The 19827-nt window shown below is 53.9% G+C and overlaps 1 protein-coding gene across 1 annotated transcript in view; it reads right to left on the bottom strand.

Moving 5' to 3' along the window:
* Positions 1-1898: 1898 nt before the first annotated feature.
* The window catches only part of HDAC3 (histone deacetylase 3), a 352192-nt gene continuing 334263 nt past the window's right edge, over positions 1899-19827 (bottom strand). The window contains exons 3-15 of the mRNA XM_051630907.1: positions 13644-14107; positions 10559-10640; positions 9762-9818; positions 9621-9676; positions 6877-7010; positions 6123-6203; positions 5960-6033; positions 5695-5759; positions 5292-5381; positions 5080-5138; positions 4594-4673; positions 4074-4231; positions 1899-3091 (exon numbers count right to left, since the gene is read on the bottom strand). Of these exons, the coding sequence (XP_051486867.1) occupies positions 3022-3091; positions 4074-4231; positions 4594-4673; positions 5080-5138; positions 5292-5381; positions 5695-5759; positions 5960-6033; positions 6123-6203; positions 6877-7010; positions 9621-9676; positions 9762-9818; positions 10559-10640; positions 13644-13753 (1116 nt within the window). The 5' untranslated portion in view covers positions 13754-14107 and the 3' untranslated portion in view covers positions 1899-3021. The remainder of the gene's footprint in view (positions 3092-4073; positions 4232-4593; positions 4674-5079; positions 5139-5291; positions 5382-5694; positions 5760-5959; positions 6034-6122; positions 6204-6876; positions 7011-9620; positions 9677-9761; positions 9819-10558; positions 10641-13643; positions 14108-19827) is intronic.

Below are 19827 nucleotides of genomic sequence, written 5' to 3'. Positions count from 1 at the left end.
CAACCTGTCCCCAACCCCTGCAGGGACAGCACAGCAACACCCACCTGCAGGTGACACCTCAGGACTGCCCTTCAAGCCAGGGGAATTCTGTCCCAGCAGGAAACTCTTTGCCAGAATCCCAAGGCCTGGAGACAGCATGAAGTTTGGAAATGAGGTACAAAAATAACCAAATGGGACCCTCAGAAAACATCAGGAGGAAATTCTTCACGAGGAGGGTGGGGAGACCCTGGGACAGGCTGCCCAGGGAAGCTGTGGCTGCCCCATCCCTGGCAGTGTTGAAGGGCAGGTTGGATGGGGCTTGGAGCAGCCTGGGCTGGTGGGAGGTGTCCCTAGATGATCTTGAAGGTCCCTTCCAACCCAAACCAGTCTGGGATTTTATGAAAAACAGCCTTCAACTTAGAAAGCACAAGAGGGGACACACAGGTACCAGCAGCTGCTGGGACTGACGTTTGGGGATAAAACACATCAGCAGAGCAAGGAGCTGCTGGTAATAAAGCAGCAGAAACTGGCCTTTGAAGTGACATCTTGCTGTCCCTGCAGCTGGTGCCACCACCAGGGCAGCCCCTGCTCTGCTCCAACACTGACGTTCACTCCCAGCAGCAGGATTTAGGAGAAGACAACCCCACCACAGCCACACTGCACCCCAGCTTGGCAGGGGGATGCCCAGCCCGGGCTGTGTCTGTGCCTGCAAGTGCAGCAGCCAAAGCTCCTGCTCCCCTGGGCCTCCCAAGGCCTTCAGCCACCTTAGTCCTGTGTCCAGATGTGGAGCAGAGCAGGTGAACTGCTGAGCTGAGGCCTTGCAGAGCACTCGTGGTGCTCAGGAGTCCATCTGACAGCTTTCTGGAGATCAGAGCAAACACCCCAAGGCTGAAGGAGAGAGAATTTAGGGAGCAGGCCTGAGGAAAAGGGTCACATGCAGAGCACAAACATCTCCTGCTGGGACCTGCTGGGGAACCCTCTGTGCTGCTGCCCTCACTGTGCCCTGCCATGTTTCTCTGATGACCAAACCAGTCTCTTCCCTGACCAAGCTCAAAGCCATGAGCCTTTTCTCCCAACTTTTTAAGGGACATGAGGATATCTGTGTGAATCACCTCCCAAGCTCTTCCCTCCAGCCTCTCTCCTGCACAGCCACAGGGCACTGGGACATAACACAGTCCCAACTGGGTCCTCTGGGCAGGGCCAAGTCCCCTCCCCAGGGCAGGGCCTGGAGCTGCAGGCAGGGTGGGCAGGAACTCTGGCCCTCCCCAGGTCCTGCTGCTCTCCTGCCTCGGGTGCAAAGGGGGACACAGCTCCATAAATGTTTAACAGACAGAGAGATGTTCAAGAGAGCAGAGAGACCAGGGGTGAGGGCTCCAACATCTACCTGATGACCCAGGAGGAAGGAGAGGGGGTAAGAACCAGTGAGATTTCAAAGCCTTGTAGATGTGGTGCTGAGGAACATGGGTTAGTGGTGGCCTTGGCAGGGCTGGGGGAGTGGTTGGACTCAAGCCTAAAAGTCTTTTCCAACCAAAATGATTCTTGGATTCTAACTGTGTGCTCTCAAATGCCAGGAGTGCAGGTGTGCTGGCCTGGTGGGGGTACCTGGGTGGGTGCAAGGGGTTTCAGCTCACCCTGGTCCTACCCTGGCACCAGGCACCCATGCCAGGTGGATGCCAGGGATACATTTGTCTAACACAGCTCCAGCAAGGTCAGATAGCAAGGGTGGTGCTCCCTGTTTGACAGCTCTGCAGCAGTGCAAAAGCACAACTGTAAGGAAGACAGAGAAATCAAATCAATCTTTACAGCCTGAACTTGGTTCCTAGCTAGTTCAAAAAACACCCCCACAAAACCCTCACCAAAAACCAAACCCCAAAACAAATCCACCTTGAGGTGTGAGCACGAAACAGACGAACAACAGGTCAGGTAAGAAAAATAACTGCCTCTTCTTTTAATGTTTAAAGACATCAGTAAACAAACAGAACAGTACAGAGAGAGGCTCAACCCCTCCTGCCTCCCCAAACCACAACAGGTACCAGGTGATGACTCAGAAGGAGCAGCAAAATTTGGGATTTGAGGGATGGCCAAGAGGAATCTCTGCTGTGTGAGGGCAAGACAGGATGTGGAGGAAGCAGCTTCCCTCACCACAGGCAGAGATGTCTCCTGGGCATGTCAAGAGAGAAGGGTTCCCACTTGGAGGGAGCAGCCCAGATCTCTTGCTAACAGACAGAGGGGGCCACGTGTGAACTTGGAAAACACAGCTGGAAGCTACAAGAGGGGCAAGACACACTATGTACTGGCCTTGGCAGCCAAACCTCTGTTCCACAGTGATTTTTAGCCTCTCCAAAAATAAAGGGAACAGGGAAGTTAGGTCCAGCTTGGGAAGGGCTGCAGTACTTGTTTGTGAACACAAAATTGAGTAGAAGGGGAATAACCAAGATTCTGTTCTGGGAACATTCTTCCAACCTGCTCCCCCAAGCTGCTCCCAGGCCACTCCCAACACCCATCCCACAGCTGGCCTTGTCTTCTCAAATGGTTTTCCTGGAGCTGTGGAGCATCAGATGGTTAGAAGAGACATCAGGAAGCAACCCTCAGTGCAGGGTTCAGAGGACAATCCACTGGGTACCTGAGTGGAGGGCTGGGGGTGCAGGGTGTGTCCAGGGTTGCTGCTGAGGAGAGGCAAAGATGGTAGGCATGGGTGCTCCAGCTCCAACCCTGCTGGCAGAAGCCTGCAAGGGAGCTCCAGGAGTGACTGCCCCAACTCTGGTCAGGCCCTGCTGGCAGCCACCAGCCAGTACACAGCACAATTCCAGCTCTCCTTGAATTTTCATTTCCCAGGGAGGTGAAACTTGAACCGTGACACAGGAACCGATTTCCCTGCTCTCTGCCTCTCCAGGAGCAGAAGCCTGCAGTGGTGCTGTCTCTGCTGCCACCACAAGCAATCAAACATGAAGGGAGGGCTAACTGGCTCCTACACCACCCCGGGAACTGCACCAAGGTCCAGTGTGGGCCCCCACCAGAGTCCAAAGCCCCTCAGCAGAGCCCTCAGATCTCCACGTCACTCTCCTTGTCGTTATCGTGGTCACCGTCATAGAACTCGTTGGCAGCTTCAGGCCTGGGGGAAAGAAAAGCAGCAGCAGTGAGGAAAGCCCTGACACCCTTGGAGCCAGAGAACACCCAGGTCATCCTGCCCAAGGTCAGAAGATGCCCAGCACCCAAACAGCCCATGAAACACTATGTGAGGAGACCTCAAATCTCTTGAGGGAGTCTCTCTAGCTACAACCAGGGACTCAGAAGGGACTCGGTGTCTGCTCTAGGACACAGGTCTCCAGTGCAACCAGTACAGGCTGGGGGGGGACCTGCTGGAGGGCAGCCTGCAGGAGAAGGATCTTGGAGGCCTGCTAGACAGCAAGTTAACAATGAGGCAGCAATGTGCCCTTGTGGCCAAGAAGGCAAGAGAATCCTGGGATGCATCAGGAAGAGTGTGACCAGTAGGTCAAGGGAGGTTCTCCTGCCCCTCTGCTCTGCCCTGGTGAGGCCACAGCTGGAGAACTGGGTTCTGTTCTGGGCTCCCCAGTTCAGGAGAGACAGGGAACTGCTGGAGAGAGTCCAGGGGAGGGCAACAAAGATGAATGGGGGATTGGAGCATCTCCCTGATGAAGAAAGGCTGAGAGAGCTGGGACTGTTCAGCCTGGAGAGAAGGCTGAGGGGAGACCTTATCAGTGCCTGGAGGTACCTAAAGGGGGTGCAAGGAGGATGGAGCCAGACTCTGCCCAGCACTGCCCAGCAACTGAACAAGGGGCTATGGGCACAAACAGGAACATAGGAAGTTCCACCTGAACATAAGGAAAAACTTCTTCACTGTGAGGAAGACAAAGCACTGGGACAGGCTGCCCAGAGAGGTTGTGGAGTCTCCTCTGGAGACATCCCAAACCCACCTGGATGCCATCCTGTGTGATGTGCTCCAGAGAACCCTGCTTTAGCAAGGGGTTGGACTAAATGATCTCTGGAGGCCCCTTCCAACCCCGATGAGAACACCTGCTCACCCTAGCAGGGGTGGAAAGGGAAGCCCATTTCTCCAGAACAAGAGCTGGTACCTGCTGTAGTTTTCCTCAGAGCCTCTTTCTTCTGGATCAGGCTCATCCGTGCGGTCATAGCTGAGCAGGTCAGATGGGACATCGTGGATCTGCACGCTGGGGGCATGGTTCAGCATTTTCAGGTTCTCAAAGATGGTCTGCCTGATCTGATCCAAGTACTGCAGAGAGAGAGCAGAGGGGGAATCCCCAGGGTGAGGCCTGGCAGGCTGCACAGCCACGGTTGGCAGCACTATGACCTGCTGAGCCATCCCCGAGGTGGCCACGAGAAAGAAATCAGTGCAAAAAGTGATTTATCTGAGCAGGGAAGGTGGGAGAGTTGATTTAATCACAGAGAAAACAGTGAGACAACCCAGCAAGGGTTTTAAAGACTCTTTGACAGCTCAGAGGAAAAGACTCTTAGTCAGCTTTCTGTGCCACAAGTGTTCCTTGCCTGGGCTCCACCTGGTTTCACAGGGCAGAGCATCCCCAGCAGGGCTTTGGGAGCTCCTGGTGACCCTGCAGTGGGGCTGTCAGGACTCACCTGCCTGGAGTTCTGGTTTTCAATCCTTGTGCTGACATCAGGATGAAGGGTGAAGTCCGGAGCAAAGTATTCAAAGTACTCTGGGATGGAAGACAAAAAGAGTCAGAGTGTAGAGGTGAGGAGCTCACCCACCAGCTGCTCTGCAGAGGACAGAGCCCACTCTCCCACCACACTAGGGATGACCAGACCTTAAAAAGCTCAGTGAGGTACAGCTCTGCCACCACAGGGAGTTACATGAAACATCAGAGGGAGCAAAATTAGGAAAAGATCCAAATTAAATGATACATGACAGGGGAAGGGGGTGTCTGCCCAGCAAAGCCTACAAGTGGGACCTAGGAGACCAAGGCCATCTCTGAGATCAGAAAGAGCTGTCACTTTGGCCCTCATCTTATCTCTGGTCAAGGGAGAACAGAAGTGTTAATTCTCCAGTTGATACAACAAAAACTTCAGCTCAGCTAAGAAGGAAGAAATGGAACCCCAGCTTACCACTGTAGGGGAGCTCCTCACTGATGGCTTCATCTACCAGCAGTGACGTCTCGTAAGTCCTGCAAACATGGAACAAATGAGGTCAGTCCAGAGAGAGCTCCATGGTGTGGGAAGGGACAAAGTCCACAGCAGCTGCTCAACCAGAGGCCTTCAACCAGCCCAGGAGAGACTCACCAGCCCAGGAGAGACTCACCAGCCCAGGAGAGACTCACCAGCACCGTGCCACGTTGCGCACCGTGTAACCACCTCCTCCCAGTACCAGCAAGGGGATGTTGAAGCTCTTGACGTACTCCACACACTCCCTAGAAAGCCCAAACCACAAAACAAGTCAGAGTTTTTACCTGCAGCACACATCCACACCATCAGACATGCACCCAAACCCCAGCAGGGCTGGTGTGACACACCTGGAGCCCAGGGCTTCCCCCCTGAACCACATGCTCATTCTCAGACCCACTCCTGTTACACAGGGGTTAAAAAAAGCCCCCAAAAAACTGTTGGTGCTGCTGGAAGGCTGAAGTTACAGCTCAAGTCTCACAGCAGAGGACTCATTAGAGCTCTGCAGACTACAGGACAGCCTGTAGTCTACCTGCTCTGCCCCTGCCCTGCTGTACTCACCCGTGTCCTCTTATACTGAGGTTGAAACAACCCAAACGGTCACACCCCAGAGAATCAGCACCACACTGGGGAAACAGAAAAAGGACAGCTGAGTTTTGGCTATGGAGGCCTTGCTTTCCAGACACATATCAGCATCCCCCAGGGTTACACAGAGCAGCTGGGAGAGGACACACCACCCCTGATCCCCTGGGAACAGAAGGTAACCCATGGATACAGCCCCCTCCAACCCAGCGAGCTGGGGACGCGGGCAGAGCTGCCTCCTCACCTGCAGCACGATGCAGGTGGGCTGATAGTAATCTACCACCTGGTTAATGACTGGCTGGAAAAGGTGTTTATAACCTTTGGAGAGAAGGAGAGACTTGTCATGGCTGTGGGAGCAGAAGGATGAGCAAACACCTGGGTGGAAGGGAAGGGTGGGGAAAACCTACTTTGGTCATCAATGCCATCCCGGAGGGGCACGTTGAGACAGTAGTAACGGCCACTCTCTGCACCAACCTCATACATGTCACCTGGGCAGAGAAAGGCAGCAGAGTCACAACAGCCCTGAGGCTTCAGAGGCCTGGAAAGGCAGATCTGGTCTGGGTTGAGATCTCTTAACCCAGCTAGGATCCCTCTGCCTTACAATTAAGTTCCCCTCAGATTGCTCTTCCATGTTCTTTCTTCGATCATTTCTCCCTGCAGCTCGAATGTTGTGGTTTTACACCTTCCCACTCCAGCAGCTTTCAAGGGATTGAGAAGGCTGGGAGAGTTGGGGTGTTCAGCCTGGAGAAGAGAAGGCTCCAGGGAGACCTTAGAGCACCTTCCAGTGCCTGAAGGGGCTCCAGGAAAGCTGGGGAGGGGCTTGGGACAAGGGCGGGGAGGGATGGGATGAGGGGGATGGATGAAAACTGGAAGAGGGGAGATTGAGGTGAGACATGAGGAGGGAATTCTTTGCTGTGAGGCTGGTGAGACCCTGGCCCAGGTTTCCCAGAGAAGCTGTGGCTGCCCCATCCCTGGCAGTGTTGAGGGGCAGGTTGGATGGGGCTTGGAGCAACCTGGGCTGGTGGGAGGTGTCCCTGCCCATGCAATGGGGTTGGATCTAGATATCTCTAAGGTTCCTTCCAACCCAACCCATTCCATGATTCTATGATGGCAAGGATGCTGAAGTCAGGCCAAGCTCCTGCCACAAGGGAAAACACCCACCTGTGCCAGGAAAGAAATAGTTCCCATATTTATGGAAGGACACAGTCATGACACGGTCAGTCAAGTAGAAGGCCTCCTGCACCCCATCCCCGTGGTGGATGTCAATGTCAATGTACAGAACACGTGGGTGGTACCTGTTGAACACAAAAAGAAACCCAGCATCATTGTCTGCCCCACAACCCAACCTCACTGCTCCCCACACCCCTGGGTACCTCCCAGCACCCCAAAACCCACCACCAGGCTGATCAGATGCTTCAGGTACAAGACATTTGTGCACAAACACCCCTCAGCACTTCCTTCTGACGTGCTGGGAAATAAGATATTAGAATAAAAAGGCTTCTACCTGAGGAGAGCAGGATCTTGTCCCTACAAAGAGGTGATAAAGAGAACCTATTTTAACCACACAGGGGTTAGAAAATCATGGGAATAGTCAAGTTTTTGCTTCCTCTGCAACCAACCTTAGAGTTAATCTTGATGAGTGCCAACGATTTTTAACCACATGTGAAGTGTAAGGCACCAAGAGGAGGTAGGGACACTTCCTTCCTCCACGTGCCAGAGTTCTGGCAGCACTGTGTCCCTGCTGGCTCACACCAGGAATGCCAGGCTGGACTGAACCTACTGGAGAAGCAGCCTGCTGGGTCAGAGAGGGTGAAGGAATGGAGATCACCACAGGTAAATGTGTTGGTGTCCTGGTGAAAGCTGCTGTCCAGCACCGGAGATGTGGCCTGAGCCATCCCTGCCTTCTTGGCTGGAGGGAACTTCCACTTTTGCAAGGAAATACCACATCTGGTCAATCCCCAAGGAGCAGGGGATCTGGCATCCATGCCAAAGCCCCAGGGGATTGGTGAGGCACCCAGAAGCAGCATGACAACCTTGAAGAAGACATGAGCAGCACGTGGTTTGTGTCATCTGCTGCAAGCAGGCCTGCAGTGCTCTGATCACAGTGGCTGGTGATGATGAGCAGAGAAGCACCCTGAGCCTCCCCAAGGGAGACAGAAACTATTTACCAGGCCAAGTTATTCATCCTGGAGAGAAACACCAGCAAGGAGAAAAAGGGGATGCAAACACACAACCCTTGGACTCTGGTGAAGGGAGAAAGGGACGAAGAGCAGAAGCAGCCCAGTGCTCCCATGGTGGAAGCAAACTCAAGTTTGCAGCCAGCTGCTGTAGAAACAGCTCCTGAGAACAGAAAATAAAAGAATAAGGACTAATAATAACATCCCATGTGGGATAACTGGGCTGTGTTTCCAAGCCTCTGGCATATGGGACCCCTGTGAGACCAGAAAATGGGTGTAGAGAGATACCCAGTGAAGACCTGAGGTTCCAAACACAGAGCAGGGAAGACTGGCAGAGAGCAAAGAGGCAGCAGCAACCCCAGCACATCCCATAAAGCTGACTCTGAGAGTGAATAAACTTGCCACCAGTCCTGGAAATACTGCCTGGTTAACCCCAAATACTGTTGTTTTTTTTTTAATTCCATAACATCTTGTCTCAGGCTCAGTGACAAAGAGGACATTTGAGAGCACAACTTAAAAAAAAGCCCACAGATTAATCCAAGAAATGGAAGGTATTTGGTAACTCCTGCTCCCAGTCTGATTTATTTTTTGAAGAAAAACACCACCCAACAAAAAAACTGCCAAGATCTCACTCTTTTCTACTCAAAACAAGTGTCCTTTGATCATCCATGTGTTGCTCAAGTCCTGTTCTAAAGCCACTCAAGCAAATCTACAAAAATTCCAGTCATTTACCTGCCTCCACTGAGCCCTAATTTGCATTTACCTACACAAGGCTCAATGTGGCAAAACCACTGAGACTCAGCAGACCCTGAGATGAGTCCTTCACAGATGGAGAAGGAGAAATGGAACTGAAGAACTTCCTTTATCATGAACACCTGAGAAGCTCAACAAGGGCTGGCTCCATGTCCTGGAGCCCAGGAACCAACCATGTCCTGGGCTGCATCCCCAGCAGAGTGACCAGCAGGGCCCACCAGGGAGGGGATTGTCCCCTCTGCTCTGCTCCTATAAGACCCCCCTGCAGGGTTGGGGCCAGGGCTGGGGTCCCCAACACAGGAAGGACATGGAGCTGTTGGAGAGAGGCCAGAGGAGGCCACAGAGATGATGGGAGGGCTGGAGCAGCTCTGCTCTGGAGCCAGGCTGGGAAAGTTGAGGTGTTCAGCCTGGAGAAGAGAAGGCTCCAGGGAGACCTTAGAGCACCTTCCAGTGCCTGAAGGGGCTCCAGGAAAGCTGGGGAGGGAACTGGGACAAGGGCAGGGAGGGATGGGATGAGGGGGAATGGTTTTAAGCTGGAAGAGGAGAGGTTTAGGTGAGACATGAGGAGGGAATTCTTTGCTGTGAGGATGGTGAGACCCTGGCCCAGGCTGCCCAGGGAAGCTGTGGCTGCCCCATCCCTGGCAGTGTTGAAGGGCAGGTTGGATGGGGCTTGGAGCAACCTGGGCTGGTGGGAGGTGTCCCTGCCCATGCAGGGGGGTTGGAACTAGGTGATCTTTAAGTTCCTTCCAACCCATTCCATGATTCCATGAAACTGCATGCAACAAAACTGCAGTCAGGAATTCCAACTCTCAAATCCCCTCCCTGTGCCTGAAGGAAGAGGCCAAACACCAGGTTATTGGTGTTCCTTGACTCTAGAAAATCAAATGATGGGGGAAAAGAGAAAGGCAAGATGGGAGCAGCAGAGGGAACCCCCAGGCCAGGCAGGACAGCCCTGCACCTGCCCCATGGCCTTACTTGAGCAGCTCCAGGATGCCAATCACGATGTCGTTGACGTAGCAGAACCCAGAGGCCTGTGGGACAGAGACAAGAGCATCAGAGCAGGATCAGCAGAGCCTGGCCCTCAGGGAGCAGGAGCACTCAGAGCTGCCTCCTTACCTCAAACTTCTTGGCATGATGCAGACCCCCTGCCCAGTTTATTGCAATATCACAGATCTAAGAAAGGAAAGATGAGTGAGTTTAAGGTGACAACGTGGTGGCAACCACCTTGCAACCACTTCCCCAGTGCACCCACTTCAACCTGCCCAGTCCTGTGGCCCTTAAACACCTCCCTGTCCTTTCTTTCTCCCCCAGAGAGCTTTCCAAAGTTCCACCCTGCTCGTTAGCCCAGCCACCAGTGTGGGTGACATGGTGCCCTTACTGGATTAGTCCTGTGCATTAGTCCTACACTCCCTGTTAGGCCAGAAAAGACCATCTCCCACCCCCCTGCTGCCCCTCCAGCCAGCAGCAGGCACTGATAGTTTGCTCCTGCACTTGTCCTTCACACTCACTAGACCATTCTCAGGTCTCCAGAGGACTCAAACCTCTGCAGGTTTGTTTGATACCCCCCCAGGGACCCTCTTCTGCAGGATTTATTTAGTGCCTTTCCACAGCAGCCCTCCCCAGGTCTCCCAGCAGCTGGTTTCACCTGAGCAGCCCAGGTTTGTCCCACAGCACCCACAGGACTTTATGACTTGCAGCATCAGTGTCCTCTGACTCCCCCCAGACTCATCACCTTCTAAATGGCTGCTTTTGGCAGCACAGGAACAATCTCAAGCTTCACAGTCCTACAGCACGAGGTATTCCCACTACAACACAGGGCTTGGCATGTTGCTTCACCCCACAGATCCATGGGTTTCTCCTCCCTCTGAAAACCAGGTGGCTTATGCCCGGTGCTTCAGAAGAAGCTCAGTTACCTTGTTGTTCAGCTGTGTTGCCCCCTGCAGGGAGGCCCCGGTGTAGCGAGAGCAGAATTCAAAGAGGCCTGGAAACACGGGGCTGAAAAAGAGACCATGATTCCAACACAGAACTTCCCATTTCTCCAGAGCAAAGTCAGGAATAAAACTGTCCAAAGTCAGGAATAAAACCGTCCAGGGACATTCTCTGTGAAATGGTTAATCTGGGATCACTCTGACCCTGCTTAGATTACACTGAGCACCAGCAGGTGAGCAATCAGTTTGGGGGCTGAGCTGCTGGAGAGCAGGGCAGGAGAAAGGGCCCTGGGGGTTCTGGTGGGCAGGAGGATGACCATGAGCCAGCAATGTGCCCTGGTGGCCAAAAAGGCCAACGAAATCCTGGGGTGGGTTAGAAAGGGGGTGGTTAGTGGGTCAGGGAGGTTCTCCTGCCCCTCTATTCTGCCCTGGTGAGGCCACATCTGGAATGTTGTGTCCAGTTCTGGGCCCCTCAGTTCCAGCAGGACAGGGAACTGCTGGAAAGAGGCCAGGGCAGAGCCACAGAGATGCTGGAGGGAGTGGAACATCTCCCTGCTGAGGAAAGGCTGAGGGAGCTGGGGCTCTTGAGCTTGGAGAAGAGGAGGCTGAGGGGAGACCTCACCCATGGTTACAGATGTGTAAAGGGCAGTGTCAGGAGGACAGAGCCAGGCTTTGTTCAGTGATGTCCAGTGACAGGACAAGGGGCAGTGGGTGCAAACTGGAGCACAGGAGGTTCCATGGGAATATCAGGAAGAACTTCTTTCCTGTGAGGGTGACAGAGCCCTGGGACAGGCTGCCCAGAGAGGCTGTGGAGTCTCCTTCTCTGGAGACATTCAAACCCCCCTGGACACGTTCCTGTGGGATGTGCTCTGGGTGCCCCTGCTCTGGCAGGGGGGTTGAGTGATCTTTCCAGGTCCCTTCCAACCCCTAAGACTCTGTGATTCTGTGAATCCAGCTGCAAACACAATGGGAAACTCCATGCATTTGATAATCATCACCAAAGCTTCCCAGCTAGCCCTGAAAAGCTCCCCTGTGTGTGTCAGTCTGTCCCACAGCCCTGTGGAAGGGCCTGGAGCTGGGACACAGTGTGGGACCCTGCACCAGGAGAGGGGACACAGCTCTGCTCCTGGCTGTGTTTGCAAGATCCTGCTCCCTGCTCCTGCCCTGTCCACTGCAGGGACACTGCTCCTGAGGCAGGTCTGCTCCATCCCACCCTGCAGAGCCAGCCCAGGCAGGGAGACAGTGCAGACACACAGGACACAGGGTCCCTGTGTCACCAGCTTGATGGCATCATGGCACAGGTTACACACAGGGACAAACAATGGCTTAAAAGCTGTGGGTGTTTTCCCCCTTGAATTTGTGATAAGCTCCCAGACTGCTTTGGGTTGGAAGAGACCTTCAAGATCACCTAGTTCCAACCCCCTGCATGGGCAGGGACACCTCCCACCAGCCCAGGCTGCTCCAAGCCCCATCCAACCTGCCCTTCAACACTGCCAGGGATGGGGCAGCCACAGCTTCCCTGGGCAACCTGGGCCAGTGTTGGCTTCTGGTCATCAGAGCAGCAAGGTCATGGAACAGTCTTCTGACTCCCAGCCTAAATACTGAAATCCAGGCTATCCCAAGCCCTGCTTGGGATAAAAACACTCCCTAGCTGATGTAGTTTCCACTGTGCTGGTCCAGCTGTCCTCTCCACAGCACACATAGAACAAGTATCTCCTTAGTTCTACCTGAAAATCAGGCTCTTAAAGCTGTCTAGGATTTCACATGCACGTATTAAGGTGGCTAAAATGACTGGCAATTATTTTAAAATAATTGGGTGTGTGGTGACAAGATGAGGGGGAATGGTTTCAAGCTGGCAGAGGGGAGATTTAGGTGAGACATGAGGAGGAAATTCTTTGCTATGAGGGTGGTGAGAGCCTGGCCCAGGCTGCCCAGGGAAGCTGTGGCTGCCCCATCCCTGGCAGTGTTGAAGGGCAGGTTGGATGGGGCTTGGAGCAACCTGGGCTGGTGGGAGGTGTCCCTGCCCATGCAGGGGGGCTGGATCTAGATGATCTTTAAGTCCCTCCCAACCCAAACCAGTCTGGGATTCTAGAATTCTATTAAAAAACAAAATAGCATGTTGAAGAAGAACTGGAGGCTCTGCAAGAAGAAGCAGAAATACAGCCTAGAGCCCAACAAGCTTAAATCACAGAAAATCAGGGGTTGGAAGGGACCCCTGAAGATCATCAAGTACAACCCCCTGCCAGAGCAGGACCAAAACTAGGGCAGGTCAGTCAGAAAGGCATCCAGACAGGTCTGGAAAGTCTCCAGAGAAGGAGACTCCACAGCCTCTCTGGGCAGCCTGTCCCAGGGCTCTGTCACCCTCACAGTAGAGAATTTCTTCCTCATGTTGAGGTGGAACTTCCTGGGCTCCAGTTTGAATCCATTGCCCCTCGTCCTGTCCCAGGGCACAAGTGACAAGAGCTTGTCCCCTCATTCTTGCTGCCCAGCCCTCACATATTTATAGACATTTTATTTAAAATTAAATATAGCTCTGCAAAGGAGCACTGCAAGACCTAAAGAGAAGGGAATTAAGGTGGTTCCAGCAACATCCACAGGAAGGACAGGCAGCTCATTCTGCTTGAAAACAACTAGGAAATGGGACATTCCAAAAGAGCTCCCTGGACATCATGAGGGAAGCCTAGAGAAGGCTCCAGGGAAACCTTAGAGCACCTTCCAGTGCCTGAAGGGGCTCCAGGAAAGCTGGGGAGGGGCTTTTCACCAGAGAAGACAGTGACAGGACAAGGGGTGATGGTTTTAAACAGAGAGGGGAGATTGAGGTGAGATATGAGGAAGAAACTCTTCACTCCAAGGGTGGCGAGGAACTGGGATGGGCTGCCCAGGGAGGTTGTTGATGCACCATCCCTGGAGGTTTTTAAGGCCAGGTTGGATGAGGTTTTGTGCCACCTGGCCTAGTGGTTCCCTGCTCACGGCAGGGGGGTTGGAGCTGGATGATCTTGAAGGTCCCTTCCAACCTTCATGATTGTGTGCAGGATCACCCCTCCCAGCTGTGGGCCCATGGAGCACTCACCAGTCATCTCCCACGTTGAAGGCATTGAGGCTCTTGGTGAAGCCCTGCATGTTGTTGGGACTCACTCGCTGCAGGAAGTCGATGTAGTCCTCCGAGTGGAACCTGCACATGTCGTGCTGGGATGCCTGGTAGGGCTTGAACACCTTCAGGAGAGAGAGGGGAAAAGCTCATGTCCCATAACACTCAGGTTTTGGCTGGAAGGTACCTCAAGCTAACTGACAAAAGACCTGCAGGAAGTAAGTCAGAAAACCTTGCAGTCTGTTGAGTTCCTGACACTGGTGATCACTGCAGTTCCACTCATTGCTCCTCAGACCCTGCCTTCCTGCCCACCTGGCACCTTCAGCCACAAACCCACCTCCTGCCTCTTGTGATCACCACAGCTCTTGCCTCAGGTCCCTTCCTTCCCCCCTGCACATGCACCCCCACCTTGGGTAGCCACAGAGTGGTCAAGGGTTGGAAGGGACCTCTGAACATCATCCAGTCCAACCCTCCTGCCAGAGCAGGTCACCTGCAGCAGATCCCACAGGAACACATCCAGGTGGGCTGGGAATGTCTCCAGAGAAGGAGACTCCACAGCCTCCCTGGGTGCCTGTCCCAGGGCTCTGTCACCCTCACAGCAAAGAAGCATTTTCTCCTATTCAGGTTCAACCTCCTGTGCTCCAGTTTGTGCCCATTGCCCCTTGTCCTGTCTCTGGACACCCCTGAGAAGACTCTGGCCCCATCCTCCTGCCACCCCCTGCAGATATTGCCCAGCACTGAGCAGATCCCCCCTCAGCCTCCTCCTCTCCAGCTGAACAGCCCCAGCTCTCCCAGCCTTTCCTCACAGCCCCCTCAGCATCTCAGGGCCCTGGGCTGGACTCTCCAGCAGCTCCTTGTCCTTCCTGAGCTGGGCAGCCCAGAACTGGACCCAGTTCTCCAGATGGGTCCTCAGCAGGGCAGAGCAGAGAGGCAGGAGACCCTCCCTGACCTGCTGGCCACACTCTTCCCCCAGGTCACCTTCTCAGCCACCAGGGCACATTGCTGGCTCATGGTCAGCCTGTGGTCCACCAGGACCCCCAGGTCCTTCTCCCCAGAGCTGCTCTTCAGTAGGTCACCCCCAACCTATACTGATCCATGGGGAAGCCAGCAAAATAAACCAGCTGAGTTGGAACTCCAGCTTCTCCTTCACTGGAGGGCACCATTCCCTTCTCACTCCCTTCCAGATCACTTTAATCCCTGGATCCTGGGATGGCTTCAGTCCTTCTGCCAGACTTGCCAGCCTGATAGGTTCAGGATATTTTGGAGACAGCTCCCAGACAGATGGAAGAGTTGCACAAGTTTTGTTTCCTTTGGAAAAGCAGCAAAAGATGGTGAGGGAACCAGATGGATTGAAACACAAGATCTTGTGATGATCCAGGCTTGCCAGGTTGGCACAGGATGCACATACCTCAGCCTTACAGGGAGTTAAACAGTAACTCCAGGCACCTGGCAAGAGGAAATTCAAGTTACACCACAACCAGGAGATGGTTTTTTGTGCTTCCCAGTTTCTCTTCCTTAAAGCACAGACTTGGTGGAAAAGGTGGAACGTGAAAATAAAACAGGAAGGTGCAGGAGTTTGTCTCCAAAGGGAAAGGTTTTAAGGGCAACTGCAGCAAGGAGCCTGGTTTTTTTTTGGGTTAAGTGGGAAACATGTTCATTGTCAGAGACACAAAACACCCTGACAAACACGGTGTCTCCCTTCCTGACTTGGTCTCCATGTGACACAGTGGTTTTTCCACATGGATGCCCTGGGTTTGGTGTTTCTCAGGGGCTGCTGCCTCCAACAACTCCAGTGAGGAGGAGGAAACTCACAAACATGAGCCCTTAGTGCAGCTGCTAAGGGTGGAGGTAGGACCTGTTCCCTCTGCATGGGTACCTCCCAGGAATCCAGACAGCTGACAACCTCAAACACAACCAGAACCAAGGTTCAAGGACCCTCATGGAGAAAAAACAGCTCTCACTGGATACTCAAGAGGTTCTGACACAAAAAGGAGGGGCAAGTGATTCAAAAAACAAAGGGGAGGAAAAAAAAAAAAACACAACAGGCCAAAAAGCTTCAAGACTGACTCATCTGCTGGCAGGAGAAACCTGCCCCCTTCCAGCCTGCTCTCAGCAATCCCACCCTCCTTCCCAAGCTCTGGCTCTCAGCCCCTCCACCCGTTGCCTCATCCTGCTGGCTCTGCAGAAAACTCTCCTGCCTTTCCCAGAGTTATTGCACCACTCCACCCTGGGATCCACCAGCTTCCAGAGGCAGCAGAGGAGCAGGGAAAGCAAGGAGCAGGACCAGCCTCCCTCTTCCAGCCACATCAAGCCTTGGTCTGCTGCATCCTTAGGCACTAGAGCCATGGACAAGCTGGGAAAGGCCTCTGATTGGGAGGAGAAGGATGGAACCACGACACCAGCAGGATCTTTCATAGTCCCAACTGACCCTCATCCCCAGTTTGGTTTGGTTGTAACTCTGCTGGTCACTGGCTGCTCCAGGTGAAGCTTCCTCTGTGGTTCTCAGCTTCACCACTGGTGTCTCTCAGAAGTGACAATCCCAAGAAAAGGGTTTTGAGACCAAAAAAAATGTGGCAAAGCTTCAAGCTCTGCCCACTGCCTGGTCCAGATGTGGATATGGCATTTAGGAGGGATGTCACAGAATGATGGGATGGTTTGGGTTGGAAGGGACCTTCAAGATCATCCAGCTCCAAGCTAGCTGCATGGGCAGGGACACCTCTCACCAGCCCAGGTGCTCAGATGCTGCTTTTTGCCCTTTCTGCAAGGAAAAGCCCAACTCCAGGGAAGCTACAGTACAAACCTGAACACCAAATGCTGCCCAGACCCCTCGTGCCCTGAGCACACTCCAGGCTCACCTGCACAACAGGTCAGGGCAGCTGGATGTCATTTCACCAGGAAATGACACTAATTCCCCAGGGAAGATTTTCTGGTGGTTGAACACGCTGAAGTGATGTCAGATATTGCATCAGGAAACTGTCCCACTGGTCCAGGTTAGCACCTGCCTTCAAAACTAAACACTGTGTTTGAGTTTTGGGGCAGCTGAGCTTCTGTTTGCTTTGCCTCAGTCCTCAAGTTTCTCACCACAGAGGGGGATGTGGTGGCACTGGGAGAGCTGGAACCTGAGCCTGTGCCCAACACCAGCACTTGAGCAGTGCAGAGGGTGACAAAGCTGCCCAGAACCCATGGGCAGCTACAAAGCAGCTGAGATCCAGCTCTTCCCTCTGCCCCACTTGTTTGGCTGGTCAAGATTTTGCCCTAAAAAATAAAAAGCAGGAAGATTATTGCCAGCAGGTTGGATCTTGCACCTTCTCGTTGCCCACCTGGTGGAGAAGACACTGTAAACAAACCAGGATTGAAACTACTGGTGTCATCCTGCTCTCCTGTGCTCACAGGGATACAATTTGAATTTTAACACTGCCCAGTTCTCAAGTGCTTGAGAAGTGACCTTGAAGGGGGTTTGGGGCATCACACCCAGTATTTCATCAAGTCATGGAATGATTTGGGTTGGAAGGGACCTTAAAGATCACCCAGTCCCACCCCAGGCATGGGCAGGGACACCTCCCACCAGCCCAGGTTGCTCCAAGCCCCATCCAACCTGCCCCTCAACACTGCCAGGGATGGGGCAGCCACAGCTTCCCTGGGCAACCTGGGCCAGGGTCTCACCACCCTCACACCAAAGAATTTCCTCCTCATGTCTCACCTCAATCTCCCCTCTGCCAGTTTTAATCCATCCCCCCTTGTCCTCTCCCTCCCTGCCCTTGTCCCAAGCCCCTCCCCAGCTTTCCTGGAGCCCCTTCAGGCACTGGAAGGTGCTCTCAGGTCTCCCTGGAGCCTTCTCTTCTCCAGGCTGAACACCCCAACTCTCCCAGCCTGGCTCCAGAGCAGAGCTGCTCCAGCCCTCCCATCATCTCCGGGGCCTCCTCTGGACTCTCTCCAGGAGCTCCATGTCTTCCTATTTAGTCAAGTCTTTGAGGGCACAAAGGTGGTCATAGTTTTGCTGGTGGTGGGGATGAGTGAGCCTGGGAAGCTGATGACAGTCTGGAGAAGGGCCTGGTTGAGCTGGACGTGCAGGTTTCTGTCTCACAGCTCTGCATGATCACACCAGCTGATGGTTTATCCCTCCCGTGTGCTGCAGGTGTGAGCACACAGCCCACAGACAAGCTCATCACACCTTCTCCACAGCCTGACCCCATCACCAGTTCCTTGCAACCATCCACGACTGCCAGAACCAATCCATGATCCAGTTCTCCAGGCACTCTGAGGGCACAGGCCTTCCAGCCACCTCTGGGCCATCCACCTCAGGCTCCCAGGGGAAGGGACCAGCTCACACTGTCACACGGGGGCAGCAGGGTGAGGAACACACAAGCACTAAAAGGGGGGAGGGGGGAGGGTCCCAACACCCCTCCTGCTTCTAAGGAATGACACTTTTGTGCCTCTTTCCCCCCCCTGTTTCCTACCAATGAACCATGATGACCGTGACAGAAGGACTCTGCCCTTCTTTTCCTGAGGCAACTCCCATGAAGCCACCACAAACACACACACAGTCCATACAGCCAGCAGTGCCTGGAGCTGGAGCCTGCAGCTTCCAGAAGAACATTCCTGGTCATGGCAGTTCCCCAGGGAACATCAAACAGATCAGGGGCTGAGGAGACAATAGGCAGCAGCTACACCCCAGGCTCTGGATCAGATAAGGAGACCTGGAACCACACCAGTCAGCCCAGGAATTAAACCACTCAATGATCCAGAACAGCTCTAAACCAATCCTGCCACTCTGAGAGGGAGGAGAAGCCAAGAGGAGACACAAGAAGTTGCCCCACAAGGACCAGCAGGTGTAGGTGGCATGATCTGTGTGGCAAAAGCCACCCCAAAGGGGCAGGATGGTTGAAGGATTTTAGCATTCCTGCCTTGCTCTCGTCTCACAAGGCACAAAGTTGCTCACCCTGTGCTCCCAAGAGCTTTTCCTTCCCTCTGGGCTGCAAAACTGGGCACAGAAGAGAACAAGGATTCCTGGGAGAGGAGCAGAGCTCAGTCCTGCTTGCACCAGGGGAAAGAAACACTTCAAACCAGGGCACCACACACTGGTAGAGTCCTAGGGTTGGAAGGGACCTCACAACATCATCCAGTCCAACCCTCCTGCCAGAGCAGGGTCACCTGCAGCAGATCCCACAGGAACATCCAGTTGGGTTGGGAATGTCTCCAGAGAAGGAGACTCCACAGCCTCCCTGGGCAGCCTGTCCCAGGGCTCTGTCACCCTCACAGCAAAGAAGTATTTTCTCCTATTCAGGTTCAACCTCCTGTGCTCCAGTCTGTGCCCATTGCCCCTTGTCCTGTCTCTGGACACCCCTGAGAAGACTCTGGCCCCATCCTCCTGACACCCCCTGCAGATATTGCCCAGCACTGAGCAGATCCCCCCTCAGCCTCCTCCTCTCCAGCTGAACAGCCCCAGCTCTCCCAGCCTTTCCTCACAGCCCCCTCAGCATCTCAGGGCCCTGGGCTGGACTCTCCAGCAGCTCCTTGTCCTTCCTGAACTGGGCAGCCCAGAACTGGACCCAGTTCTCCAGATGGGGCCTCAGCAGGGCAGAGCAGAGAGGCAGGAGAACCTCCCTGACCTGCTGGCCACACTCTTCTTCAGGCCCCCCCCCCCACTGGCCCCCACTGGCCTCCTTGGCCACCAGGGCACGTTCACAATCCCCAAACTAGTTCATTTCTTTTGACATTTTCATTTAACATTTTGTCTCGATTATCTCTACATGCTGAACATGTTTGATCAGGTTTTCACTGGAGGGCACTGAGCTGGGCTGAGCTGGTTGGGTCACAAAGGCTTTGAGGAGCTGGACAATCACTGAGCAGGTATGAGGTGGGATTACTGACCCCCTCCCCCCCCCTTAAGGCACTAAAGTGAATCAGGAACCTCTTGAGGCTCTTTTTTCCACAAGAAGCCAGAGAGACAGGACAATAATGGTTTCAAGCTGGAAGAGGGGAGATGGAGATGAGATCTTAGGAAGAAAGAGTTTACTCTGGGGGTGGTGAGAGCCTGGCCCAGGTTGCCCAGGGAAGCTGTGGCTGCCCCATCCCTGGCAGTGTTGAAGGGCAGGTTGGATGGGGCTTGGAGCAGCCTGGGCTGGTGGGAGGTGTCCCTGCCCATGCAGGGGGGTGGGACTGGAGG

Source organism: Apus apus, chromosome 13, assembly GCF_020740795.1.
Source record: "Apus apus isolate bApuApu2 chromosome 13, bApuApu2.pri.cur, whole genome shotgun sequence".
NCBI lineage: Eukaryota > Metazoa > Chordata > Aves > Apodiformes > Apodidae > Apus > Apus apus.
This window is presented reverse-complemented; position numbering and strand designations above follow the sequence as displayed.